General features: G+C 40.1%; 1 protein-coding gene across 1 annotated transcript in view; it reads right to left on the reverse strand.

Moving 5' to 3' along the window:
• Window positions 1–239: 239 nt before the first annotated feature.
• LOC138985927 (netrin receptor UNC5D-like) overlaps window positions 240–14,454 on the reverse strand; it is a 52,798-nt gene continuing 38,583 nt past the window's right edge. The window contains exons 4-5 of the mRNA XM_070364111.1: window positions 2,023–2,126; window positions 240–257 (exon numbers count right to left, since the gene is read on the reverse strand). Of these exons, the coding sequence (XP_070220212.1) occupies window positions 240–257; window positions 2,023–2,126 (122 nt within the window). The remainder of the gene's footprint in view (window positions 258–2,022; window positions 2,127–14,454) is intronic.

Below are 14,454 nucleotides of genomic sequence, written 5' to 3' on the forward strand. Positions count from 1 at the left end.
GGCTTGCGAGTATACATGTAGGGTAAGGAACCAACATTGTCATCAGAGTGCCTTGAACAGGCCTCACTGAGCAGGAGGTATCTGAGCAAGCCCTGAAGGAAGGGAAAAAACAATATGGAGTACTGGAGTAACTGGAGTAACTGGGGAGGAGTGTTCCAGCCCAGGAGTCAGCATGGGCAAAGGTCCTGAGGCCGGCACGTGGCTGGTGCAGCTGTTGAAGAGTGAGGAGGCTAATGTGGCTACCGCAGGGCCGGAAACTGAACAACAGATGAGGTCAGAGGTAAGAGCAGGCCTGATGATCCTGGACCACATAAAGCATGAAAGTGGACTTTTCTCTGAGTGTCTGAGGAACTTTGGGAAGACTGAACAGCGTTATGACTTAAATGGGTGTAAGACCTTTCTTTGGTGGGTCATTGATCTGAGTATCAGTTTTCTTGCCCCTAAAATGGAAAGGCCATGCCAAGTAAATATCTAAGCTCTCTTCTAGGTGTAAAAATTGATTTTTAGACATCTAGACAATGTTTGGTTCCCACAGAACAGATAATAAAACCATGACCTTCTGCCCATCTTCAGTGCTCTCTGGTGCTTCAAAGTTGACACAGTGACCCAGCCCAGGCTTGGCAGAGAGCCTGGTTATAAGAGATGGTGTGATTATAGCAAACGGCTGGTACCTGAGTGAGTCCCCCAGGAACACGTGGGATGTCCTCAATTATACCCACATTCACCCGGCCCCATTACACCCAGCCACCTGTTCCCCGCCTCAGAAATCTAGGACACTGTCTGTACAGAACAAGGCGGCGCCCAAAGGAGATCAAATATCTGTTTGCTTCACATTAAATACAAATCTAAAAATAAGCATTTTCCTTTCTCATCATTTCGCATCACGCATGGAGAGTTCACTTTAATTTTCAAGTCCGTTTACTTCATTTCAGGGAAGTTTGGGAGCTTTGAATAGAATCCACCCTGCAGGCTTCTTGTCTGGATCAGCAAGTTTGTCTGTTTTCGGTTCCCCTTGGAACATTTTACTCCTCTGTCCTTCCAAATGCAAAATCCCACAGCAATGCACAACAAAGTCTCCTGTTGTTTTAATATCTCTACTTCTTAGTGAGGAAACCACGACTCTCAGGACCTTCCCCTAGCTGCTCAGAGAAGAGTCACAGCTGGCCTCTCTACTGCTGGACTCAGACCTATGTTTGCATATGTACTGGGTTGGCTAAAACATTTGTTTAGGCTTTTCCATCAGCTTATACAGGAAAACCTGGATGAAGTTTTCGGCCAACCCCCAAACAGGACTTTATCAAGCAATCTTTGTACTTCTGAATAGACCCCACAATATTATCTTAATACCCATATTACGAGTCTGTCAGAACCTCTTTTAATAGTGACTGAAAGAACACCATCCCCACCAGCACAGTGTGTTATTAATGATAATTATAGCCTAACCATATGATAGAAGCTTCTGGAAAACCAGCAAGGAGCAAAAACTATGATGACTCTGGATTCCTACCACCTCACTGCAAACGACAGATAACTGATCAGAGATCTGTGACCTCCAACACTTTGTGTGTCCCCCACGCCAGCACAGCACCTAAAACATAACGAACACTCCAGGGTTGTCTGTTTCGTAAGCAAATGAAGGATAAGTGCAAACACCCGTGCAACTTGGCACTGGAGCCTGACCGCCTTCTTTCTACACTGTTTTCATGTGACTTTGCTGTTAGATGGATCTAGAAACCAATGTACAAAGCAGAGTGCCCAGGGTGACGGATGAGGCCACAGAGCAGGCACCGGCATCACCGAGGCCCCCAGGAGGAAGGGCACAGAACAATTTCCACCCAAACTGGCTGGCGAGAGCTTAAGAAATTAGAGAGACAATTTCCTCTTCCAGCTTATTCCCATCAGCCGCTTCACCATCTTTAGCGGTTGGGTCCAGGCAGCAAGAAGGCCTGGCCCAGGCTGGCTTACATCTCCTGTGAGCACACAGGACTCAGTCCCCAGTCTTGGGAACTGGCCTGGTCTTACCTCCGCAGCAGGAACTCCCTCGGGCGGCCGGCAGTGTAGCACAATCATGCCTTCGATGGGTACCTCCCTTCCCTGCGGGTCTTGCTCAAAGTTTTTCCGTAAATCTGCAAAGAATGGGAAAGACATAACACTTTGGGGCCAGGAAGATCCACATTTGCTCCAAAGATGATAAAACAGTGAGCTTACTGTCACAGTCTAGACACACACACACACCCTGGTTTCAGGAGTTCCAGAATCTAAGAATCCTTTTCCTGAATATTCAAACACATTTCACATAAGCCTTAACCAAACTGTCCCTAATGTTCTCTACTGATATGATGGATAGAAGATTTACTAGGAGAGCAGGAAAGAAAAACTCATTACTTCATGAGTCTTTGCTAGCATTATCTACTTAGCATCTGATAAAATACTTGGTCTAATAAATTGCCATCCACAGCTATTATGCATCTGAGGTGCTCGTGATTTTATTAACTAAAGAATGCATTATTAATCTGTAACCTCTGCATTCCCTTCGCCCTCTAGGGACCTCTAGAAGATGGTAATAGTGTGTGATTACCTATTAGTCTTTTATTTGTAACCAGGGAGAAGAGGCAACATTCAACCACAACAAAATCTATAACCTATCCCACCAAACATATAATTAAAAAATACAACGCCCTCCAGTCCAACAACAACGCTGGGCATCCATGCAGTGCCTTTCATGGAAGACTCCAGACTCTCTGCAAACAAGCTGCACCATTAACCTCTTACACATAGAAGGGTGACATTTGGAGGGGTTAATTGGCTTGCCAGTGGTCACAGAGAGTATCAACGCCAGGGATGGGGAAGAATTTACCACGTGTCCAGACATTAGTCTCTGCGTACTCACCAGCAAATCTTTTTCAGGGGAAAGGACACACACGGGGACAGTTGAGAAAGAGAGAAAGAGTATCATTTGCATGGTTTTCCACTTAAGCATATGCTTCATTAACAAGAGTGGGAGTTGGCCTCTACTTCTTTCGGAGGTGTCATAACAACACTTTGATGATTGAAACCCACAAGCTTATTTCTGCTGTCATTTGAAAGCCTGGGACAGTGGAGTGAAGACAGTTTGACAAGCCTTCCTCAAGACTTGCTCCTCCCTCCCGGACAATGTATTTTTCTTCAACTAAGGATCTCAAATTACAGGCTGTGGATTTATTGATTTAATTTTCTTTAGTGCTTACAATAACATGAAATATGTTCTCTGTAAAGAGCAGAGCTTCAGAGTCAGTTACATCTGTATAGATGGTATAAATACATTAAACTTGCTTTTAGCAAGTCAGAAACACGCCATGAATAACAAGCCCAGCAGTCCATGTATTCACTTTCTTTGGAATTTTACTCTTAATGTTTTCCTTCCCAGAGGCGACTGATGTCTTTTTTCAGCAGAGCTGTCTATTTGGAGATCATCGTGAGTGTGTGTGAAGCCAAGGATCTTACAAGGACTCACACTGTAGGCAGGTGGCAGGATCTATTTTCCCGTTTCTCTGCTATCCTCCCAAATTTTAAAGCCAAGCTTCCATCTATTAGAGATCTGTAAATTGCCACGGCAGATCTGCAAATTGCTACAGCCTTTATGATTCAGAATTTCTGATTCCAAGTTTGAAGAAGTTCACATAATTGATAACAAAACTATGAGTGATGGGGATGTGAATAAACCTCAGAATGAAAAATCTCATGTTTCCTGCACAATTGGACCACAAATTCTCCTTTGCTTAAAAATCCCCTTTCCAGGAACGTCCCTGGTGGTCCAGTGGTTTAGAATCTGTGCTGCAATGCAGAGGATGTGGGTTCACTTCCTGGTTGGGGAATTAAGATCCCACGTGCCATGGGATAACTAAGCAGGTGGGTTACACCTACTGAACCTGCAGACCAAACAAAAGACCTCACAGAATGCAAAGAAAACCCTATGTGCCACAACTCAGCCTGACGCAGCCAAACAAATCAATAAATAAATTTAAAAAAATCCTCTTTCCTTATGACTAATTTACTCATCAGGACTACAGTAAACCCCCTTATTCATGGGGTTCATTCCAAGAACCCAGTGGGTGCCTGAAACCACAGATAGTACAAATCCTATATATCTTGTTTTTTTCCTATGCATACATACCTATGATAAAGTTCAATTTATAAAGCAGGCACAGTAAGAGATCAACATACTAAGACTAAAATAGAACAATTATAACAATACTGAAATAAACGTTCCATGAATATAGTCTCTCTCAAAATATCTTACTGGACAAATTTAACGCTTTTCCATCTTAACTGAACACTTCAGTGTGGTGGCTGTAATGTTTTTAGTTTGAGGGGCAACAGTAAAACTAACAAGGGTTTCTTTTCCCTTCTTCACCATTTCATGGAGAGAAGATTCATGCTTACTATAGATCTTAAGAAGCTCAGCATAAAATTTTTCTTTCCTTGCTAAATCCTTATTAAGAACTTTCACTTTTTCACTTAAAGAAAGCACTTTTCAGCATTTCTTTGGTATACCTGAATTTCCAGCATCACTATCCTTACGCTTTGGATCCATTATTAATTAAAACAAGGGTTACTTGAACACAAGTACTGTCACACCAGGACAGTTGATCTGATAACCAAGACAGCTACTAAGATTAACGTGCAGGATACACTGGACGAAGAGATGATTCACTTCCTGTGCAGCATGCAGCTGGATGGCAGGAGATTTCATCATGCTATTCGGAAGAGCACGTGACTTAAAACTTACGAATTGTTTATTTCTGAAATTTTCCATTTAATATAAGGTTGATGTGGGTAACTGGGTAACTGAAACCACAGATAAGAGAGATGACTCTGTATTGAAAGGAGCCTGTTGCAGAGCGTGGGGGACTCTTACATGACACATTGGGTTGCTAATGGAAAGAAACGGTGGTATTTTTGTGCCTAATTCTGTTTGGCTTGTTTGCTACTTTTTCCTGTTCTTTGATTGCTTTGTTTTCGAAAAGGAAGTCTTACCCAGTGCTGCTACACAATGATTGCAGTTTTGACAACACCAAATAATCTGCATTCAACCCAATGAAGCACAGAAAACAGAGAGTGGGAATTTCTATTTTGTTTTATACTATTTCTATTTTGTCTTCTATTTCCTTTTCTTTGCTCACTAGAAATGGAAATGGTAACAAAATGCAGAGTTTTTGGGTATTTCCACACATCAGCAAATGAGAAGAAACTAGACTTTAGTCGTTTTTCCTCCACACTGCTTAAGGAACTAGCTAAGCAAATATAAAGAAAGGAAAACCCTGAGAATTTCTCTGGTGGTCCAGTGGCTAAGACTTGGTGCTCCCAAAGCTGGGGGGTCCCGGGTTCAATCCCTGGTCAGGGAACTAGATCCCATGTCCTGCAACTGAAAGATTCCACGTGCTGCAACGGAGACCTAGAGCAGCCAGTTAAATAAATCTTAAAAAAAAAAGAAAAAAGAAGGAAAATCCCGTATTGACACTGGGATATAGGAAAGGGTATTGTCTATAAGCAAGAAGTTAGGAGAAATTTCTTTTTGATCTCATACAGTCAGGATCAGATTGAAGAAAGGACCCACATGACACCCTGATCTTTCCAATTGACATTGGCAATCACTGTTGAAGTTTTGCAACAAGAAGTATATATCCACTTCTAAATGCGGAGATAGGACGATTAAAGGCAGAAGACAGAGGGTCAGGCAACAACTGTGGTGTCATAAACATGGATCCAACTCATCAAAGGCAGCCCACCACACACCAGGTGATCACATCAAGTAAGAAACCCAAGTGTTAGAGTTCTGGCTTGTGCCTAATACTGGTGGCAGGAACTCTGGTATTTTTGATACCCAAGGAGGACAAACATACCAGACAAATTCCAGAGAGCTACTAAATATACCAAAAATTATAGAAATAAATTCTTAGACATAGACGTAAATGATTTCAGCTCTATGATTCTCATCATAGGTCACTCAATCTAGTTTTGCTGTTTGTTTGTTTGCTTAGGGTTTTTGCTTGTTTGCTTTTGATTTTGTATTTTTCTTGACCCTGCCAGGCAGCTCGCAGGATCTTAGTTCCCGATCAGGGATTGAACCCAGGCTCCTGGCAGTGAAAGAAGTGAGTCCTAACCACTGGACCGCCAGGGAATTCCTGACAACTTCTGAATTGGCAAACTAGATACTTTGATCACCTAAGCTAGTTCCAAGGCTTGAAAGATTCACAGAGAAAACTGTATCAATTCTAACAGTAGGAAAAGCATCCCCAGTCTTGCAAAAAGAATCACACTACAAATGAAGGAGACAAACTGCAGACTGAAATGGTTTCCCCTAAGACTGGAAACAAGAGGCATTTTTGGAGAACTTCTAATTTAAGTTATTTAAAATCAAAAGGAAATAGTAACTGAGAATCTACAGTAGAGATTTATAAATAGGATAACATCTGAGATTAAGAAAACTGCCACTATGCATGAAAAACAAAACAAAACTGCTGAATTAGAAATATATGTCATGGAGACAGTAAACAGCATACTGAAGATTGCTGAAAATCGAACAGAAGACAGATTTGTCAGGATCCAGGCAAGAAACAGGAAGCACACAGTTGTTTTAACAGAAAATATTAATGTAAAAATTGAAGGGCTAAATAGGCAAAAGGGGAACTCCTAGGAGCTGTTCCCATCCCAGGGAGGGGGCGGTGAGGGAACCAAAGGAAGACACTGAGGTTAGAGAACTTTGAAGCTTAGAGAGGGCTCTACTCTCCAAGGAGAGGGCACAGCGTGCTGGCGCCTCAGGAACTTGCAAGAGGGAACCAGGACTTAAGACCTAGACCTCTGAAGAAGGGCTGGTGGTGCTGGCATCTCTTGGAGGAGAGGGATGGGGTGCAGCACATAAAAAAGCTGGATCTGGAATTACTTTAAAAAAGTAAGTGGGAAGCAAGAAGCTGCTGCCACTTCTATATAGAAATTCTGCTGGGATGATGTTGACAGAGACAGAAAATGAACAGAAAGAAGCAGCCTTCCCTTCCTCTTTCACTCTGTGGTCCTCTCTGGCGCCCCCTATTGGTGGAACCTTACAGGGAGCTAGGGTCTGGCAAGGGAGTCCTAGCCCTAGCTTCAGAAAATACAAACCATTCGTTTTAGAGATGGCAGTAGCTTAGTATCCAGCAGACCCTAGTTTAAAAAATGTTTTCCAGGAGAACTCTAATAATTACATATTCTATCTCTGTTTTCCTCACTTGATCATCAGTTCAATGAGTATGGGCTTTATGTCTGAGATACTCATTCTTACAGTCCCAGTGCCTTCTGATATAGGAAAGGTTCTTAGTATCAATAAACATAAGTTGAACACATGAGCTAGGAGGAAATGACGAAATGATAAATGAGTTTGCCAGAAAAAGGATAAAACAAATAACAAAAGAAAATGTTGAGTTAGAGAAATACAATTTAAATACAATAGTTCGTTTAGAAGGATACAGTAAGTGTAAAGAGAATAAATGATAATTAAATTAATAATGATAAAATGCAGTCTTCTCTGAGTTGAGAAAAAACTTGAGTTTGCAAAAGAGCTCACTGGATACAAGGCAAAATAATTTGGAAAAGAAAAACTGTTCTAGGTATATTATAGTTGAAATTTTTAACAAAATTTCTAAAACTGTAAAAAATAATTTTACAAGTATTTTACAATAAATAAACAGAAGTAACTAAAGTTTTCATACAGAATTAACACTGTTAAAACGTCTTTTATCCAAAGCCATCTTAGATTCAATGCAATGCCTATCAAAATCCCACTGTCACTTTCACGGGAAAAGAGAAGAAATTCTAAATTCAGCATGGAACCACAAGAGACACTTAAGAGCTAAAACAAACTTGAGAAAAAAGGACAAAGCTGGAGGCATGACATTTCCTGGTTTCATACTACACCACAAAGCAACAGTAATCAAAACAATATGGTATGGGTATAAAAACAGGGAAATAGATGAATGAAATAGAAGCGAGAGCTCAGAAATAAACCTTCATATATATGGCTAACTGATGTTTGAAACGAGATACAAATGTACCAAATGGGAAAAAGACAGTCTCTTCACTAGTGGTGCTGGAAAATTTGGATATATGCAAATGTAAAAGAATGAAATGTGCACGAGAACCCTTCCCTTATATCACACACACAAGTTAGCTTGAAATGGATTGAAGACTTATACATAAAAACCTGAAACTATGAAACTGCTATAGGAAAACAAAGGGGGAAAAAAAAAACTCCTTAACAACATTTTTGTATATAACAACAAAATCACAAGCAACAACAATGACTATATAAAATTAATTGACTTATGTGCAGCAAAAGAAATGATCAACATGAAAGGCAACCTGAGGAATGAGAGAAAATATTTTCAAACTATATATTTGATAGGGCATTATATCCAAAATATATAAGGAATTCATTCAACTCAACAGTAAAAACACAATGACCCAGTCCAAATAAAAAATGAGCAAAGGACCCAAACAAACATTTTTCCAAAGAAGATGTACAAATGGCCAGTGGGTACATGACAAGGTGTTCAACATCACTAACCAGAGAAATGCAAAAATCAAATCCACCTCACTTCTACCAGAATAGCCAATAACAACCCTTGTTAGGGGCTAATGCAGCTGATGACTTTCAGTTGAAGCCAGCATTTATTTACCATTCTGAAAATCCAATGGCCCTTAAGGAGGATGCTAAATTTACTCTGCCTGAGTAAATTATAACAGAACAACAAAGCTTGGATAATAACTCATCTGTCTACAACCTGATGTGCTGACTATTTTAAGCTCATTGTTGAGATTTCATTGACAATGTACCTGGTCATCCAAGAGTTCTAATGGAGAGCCACAATATTAATACTGTTTTCATGCCTTCAATAAAGCAAAGCACACTGAAATGAGGTTATGTCTGTATCTGTCTGAATTGTTAGTCTGCCACTTACAAGCACCTTGACTTGATAAGTATCTTTATTTCTCTTTGCCTCATATTCCTCATCTGGAAAACTAAAACATACTAATTTCTGTTACATATAGTTGGGTCTGAATTATATGCTAATATGTGCAAAATCCTTTTAAGTGCACTGGGTGCATGAGTTCAGTTCAGTTGCTCAGTTGTGTCCAACTCTTTGCGACCCCATGAATCCCAGCATGCCAGGCCTCCCTGTCCATCACCAATAGGACTTAATTAAGGTCACATCTATCATCATATCCTATTATAAAGCCATGACTATTAAAAGATCTTGTCATTAATCAATATACAAATTATTTATAAACTACAACACCTTTCAAAGGCACTCAAATAAAAACATAACTTAGCATATGATATATACTAAATATTATATACTTATACTGATATGAGTGAGTGAGTGAGTGAAGTCGCTTAGTCATGTCTGACTCTTTGTGACCCCATGGACTGTAGCCTAACCAGGTTCCTCCGTCCATGGGATCTTCCAGGCAAGAACACTGGAGTGGGTTGGCATTTCCTTCTCCAGGAGATCTTCCCGACCCAGGGATTGAACCCAGGTCTCCCACACTGTAGGCAGATGCTTTACCGTCTGAGCCACCAGGGAAGATCCTTATACTGATATACAATGTACAAATTAGGATGGCCGTTTGGATAAAACGATAAAGTGAGATCTATATCTTATTTCATACCAAAGTAAATCCCATCTTAATAAAAATATTATCTACAAAGCCACAGCAGTAATAAAATACTTATTGGATCTTAAGTTAGGAAAGCCTTTTCTAAACCCAAAATTGGAGGAAGAATACCTTAGGAAATGATCAGCAGATACTGTCTTGTCAAAACTGAAAACTGTTTTTACCTAAAAGACTACAAGAAAAATTTAACAGTCTTAATATATTATAAAGGGCACTTTTGGAACAAAGTGAGAAGGATAAATACCCTAAAATAAAATGTCAAAGGGGCATGAAAACATAACTTACAAAAGAAGGACACAAATGAATAATAAACGATATTTAGAAGCGCCAATGTCACTAATTGTTACTGAAATACTAATTTAAAAAGTGTCAGTATGTCTCTTTACTCTTCCAAACAGCCTCTGTTTTGTTTGTTTCTTTGTTTTAAAGGATAGTTTCCAGTTTTAGAAAGAGTATAGAGAACTGAATGAAAAGAGCCTCTTGAAAGTGAAAGAGCAAAGTGAAAAAGTTGGCTTAAAACTCAACATTCAGAAAACTAAGATCATGCTCTAGTCCCATCACTTCATGGCAAACAGATGGGGAAACAATGGAAACAGTAACAGACTTTATATTTTTGGGCTCCAAAATTACTGCAGATGGTGATTGTGGCCATGAAATTAAAAGACACTTGCTCCTTGGAAGAAAAGTTATGATCAACCTAGCAGCATATTAAATAGCAGAGACATTACTTTGCCAACAAAGGTCTGTCTAGTCAAGGCTATGGTTTTTCCAGTAGTCATATATGGATGTGAGAGTTGGACACTAAAGAAAGCTGCTGCTGCTAAGTCGCTTCAGTCGTGTCCGACTCTGTGCGATCCCACAGACAACAGCCCGCCAGGCTCCCCGGTCCCTGGGATTCTCCAGGCAAGAACACTGGAGTGGGTTGCCATTTCCTTCTCCAATGAATGAAAGTGAAAAGTGAAAGTGAAATCGCTCAGTCGTGTCGGACTCCTAGCGACCCCATGGACTGCAGCCCACCAGGCTTCTCCGTCCATGGACTTTGCCAGGCAAGAGTACTGGAATGGGTTGCCATTGCCTTCTCTGAAAAAAAGCTGAGCGCTGAAGAATTGATGCTTTTGAACTGTGGTGCTGGAGAAGACTCTTGAGAGTCCCTCAGTCTGCAAGGAGATCTAACTAGTCCATCCTAAAGGAAATCAGTCCTGAATGTTCATTGGAAGGACTGATGCTGAAGCTGAAACTCCAACACTTTGGCCACCTGATGCGAAGAACTGACTCACAGGAAAAGACCCTGATGCTGGGAAAGATGGAAGGCAGGAGGAGAAGTGGACAATAGAGGATGAGATGGTTGGATGGCATCACCGACTCGATGGACATGAGACTGAGCAAGCTCCGGGAGTTGGTGATGGACAGGGAGGCCTGGCATGCTGAAGTCCATGGGGTCACAAAGAGTTGGACACGACTGAGCTACTGAACTGACTGAGTGACTGAGAGAACTGAATAGCCTTAAACATTGCTAGGAGAAATGAAAATGGTTAAACATGAAACCTATAACACATACCAAATGTCCTTAAAAGTTAATTTAGGAGTTCATTATCTAATAAATTAATACTGGTATATTCATAAAACCAAATATTATTTGGCAATAAAAATAAACAAAGGATGGGTACATGCTACAATGTAGAGGAATCTTGAAAACACAATGCTAAATGAAAAAAATGAATTAGAAAAGGCCATATATTGTATGATTTCATTTATTAAATAAAAAAATGTCCAAAATAGGTAAAGACATATAGTGAGAAAGTTGATAAGCATTTAATTAGGGCTGCAGGTGAGGTGGGGGGGAGGGCTGGGAATGCTTCTATCTTATGACGTGATAAAAGTATTCTCAATTGGACTCTGGTAATAATTGCACAGGGCTTCCCTGGTGGCTCAGTGGTAAAGAATCTACCTGCCAATGCAGGAGATGTGGGTCCAATCCCTGGTCTAGGAAGATCCCTTGGAGATAAAAATGGCAACCCACTCCAGTGTTCTTGCCTGGAAAACCCACTGATAGAGGAGCCTGGTGGGCTATAGTCCATGGGGTGACAAAGAATTGGACACTACTTAGCAACTAAACAATGATGATGATCACACAATTCTGAGAGCAACTAAACACTATCAAATTGTACGCTTTAAATAGATGAATTAATTGCCAAGTCATACGGATTAAATCTCAGTACAGCTATTATTAAAAAGAGTTCATTTATATGATTCAGTAATTCCACTACTAAAATTTTCTAAGAAAACTATTAAAGAGCTATATAGAAAAATGTAGCATAGTGATATTCTTCAAATCATCATTTAAAATGCTGAATGACTGCTAATAATCTAAATATTTAATCATATGGGAATGGTTACTATCTTTTTGTGCATTCATATAATGTAATACTATGCCAACTAAAAAAAAAAAAGCTCAAAGGGTATTTTAAATTACAAGTAAACGTTTGAATAAATTACTAAGATAAAATGGTATTCAGTGAATGATCTCTTTTATCTATTTTTTAATATATAAGGATGGTACTCCTCCAAATGTAACAATTATCTTTTTATAGAATGCGTTCATATCCAAATGAAAGCAGGTACATTTGCTTTAGGAACTTGTCTCGGTGGGTAGCCCTTCTCTTAATTTGCCTCCAGGTTTTCCATAAATGTGTGACAGCCTCATTCAGAATTCACTCCCACTGTTGGTCATGGCCAGACACTGTGCCAGGCAGCACGGGTACATTACTGAACTTGCCGCAGACCCTTCCAGCCTTCCGACAGCATACACTCCAGCAGGGAGGATAGATACGAAACAAGCCTGATGCCTCTGTAATAAAGATTCCGCCTGCAATGCAGGAGCTGCAGGTTCGATCCCTAGATCGGGAAGATCCCCTGGAGAAGGAAATGGCAACCCAGTCCAGTATTCTTGCCTGGAGAATCCCATGGACAGAGGGGCCTGGTGAGCTACAGTCTGTAGGGTCGCAAAGAGTCAGACACGACTGAAGCAACTTAGCACGCACTCAAGAGGTACAGGGATGAGCGCTGAAATAGAGAAGTAGAAAGTTCCATAAGACTGTATTACAGTAGGGCATACCTTAAACATTAGAGGAAAGTGTTTCAAAGAAAGGTATCGGTAGGAAGAGGCAGAGCATCTTACAGGCCTCCGCCAGACACACTATACCTCATTTACTATTTCCATCAGGCTTTTACTGGCTTAAAACATTGTTTTACATATATGTGCTCTCTAGTTTCTTTCTTGCAAGTCTCTGCAAAATGCCTGCGTAGCTACTCCTCTCCCCATAAGTTAGCACATCCCATAAGGACACTCTTCATTAGACTCGGTCTTCTATCCATATATATTGAGAGGGTAGAATATAAATACATTTCCACCTTCTGGTCTCACTGATACTCACATCATCTGTGGAAAGAAAAAATAATAATTTCCCCATTATTTTGCAGAAGGGAACTGAACCAAGCTGCAGACACACACACACACATCGAGATTGAAGATTTAAAAATGTTTAAATAGCAACTGGTATGGGATTACTATATATGTTATAGGAAAAGCCCTAAAGAGAAATCACTCAGCATTTCAAAGATTTGCTACTGGATAATTATGGGAATATTCATTATATTCTTCATCTGTTTCTGCATTTTCTAAAATTTTCTGTGATGAATGTGGATTTCTTTTACAGCCAGAAAAAAGAAAAATAATGTCCCAAAAAAGCCCCTCTTTCCTACAAGTTGTCAAAAGATTCTTTAAACTAGACCAAACTGAATCAGAAGCCAGGGAAGAAGTACATTTTGTTTCATTTTATTGTACCAAGTTTCACTCCTACGGCATCTATTAAAGAAGGAAGCAAGAAGGACTATATTTTTCAGTCTTTGGTACATGCTGAGATAGTCATCCTAATGTGATTTTACTTATGGAAATCTCTGCAGATAAAAAGATCTTTCATCTGTTTGGTTCAATGCCTCCCTTCAGTACCCGGGAGGGTATACAGTGGTCACTCAATAAATATTTGCTGAATGGATAAATCGATCAGTGAGCTTCCATGTCAACTCATTTAATGATTACTATATACTAATATACCGCATACGTCTCCAATAGATAAATGTACTAAATTCTGTTAAAGCAAAGCTTGTTCATTCTCATCTTCATAGCTAGTGTGAAGGATACTAGCAAACATCAGTGCTGATCAATCTGGAGCATCACTCTGTCTGCTTCTGCTGCCTCTTCACCTTGTCCCCTGTTCAGTCCCTCAGCAGAAAGCCAACAAGGCGCACGACCACTGGAACCAGAGCAGGGAAGAGGAGGGAGAGGTAACAAAGCAGGTATTTGGCTAACCTGTAAATCATACAATCAGCCACGAGATCAACCAAGCAGCCGTACTTGCCAATAAGTGGTCCATCTGGGCCAGGCCACGGGAAGCAGCCGCCTCCCTTTCCTCACCTTCTGCCCTGTTTGGCCTTTTTCTCATTTTCCTTTCATGCTACTATGTTAGAAAAGTCACTGTAGCACGGAAAAATCAATAAAAATTCAATTCCGAATAATAGTTCTTTGCAGCTCAGAAACACCAGGGAGTTATCGGCTCATTCAATGTTCTGGCAGTTAATGCAATGAAATAAAAATAATTTACTCATTCAAACCAAATCAGCCAGTGAAAAATCATAGTCTTTTTTTTTTTTAATAGTCATAGTCATTTGTTAAGATTGCAGGAGGATGGTACAAAGTCCCATTAG

The sequence above is a fragment of the Bos mutus genome, chromosome 27, assembly GCF_027580195.1.
Source record: "Bos mutus isolate GX-2022 chromosome 27, NWIPB_WYAK_1.1, whole genome shotgun sequence".
NCBI classification, from domain to species: Eukaryota; Metazoa; Chordata; class Mammalia; order Artiodactyla; family Bovidae; genus Bos; species Bos mutus.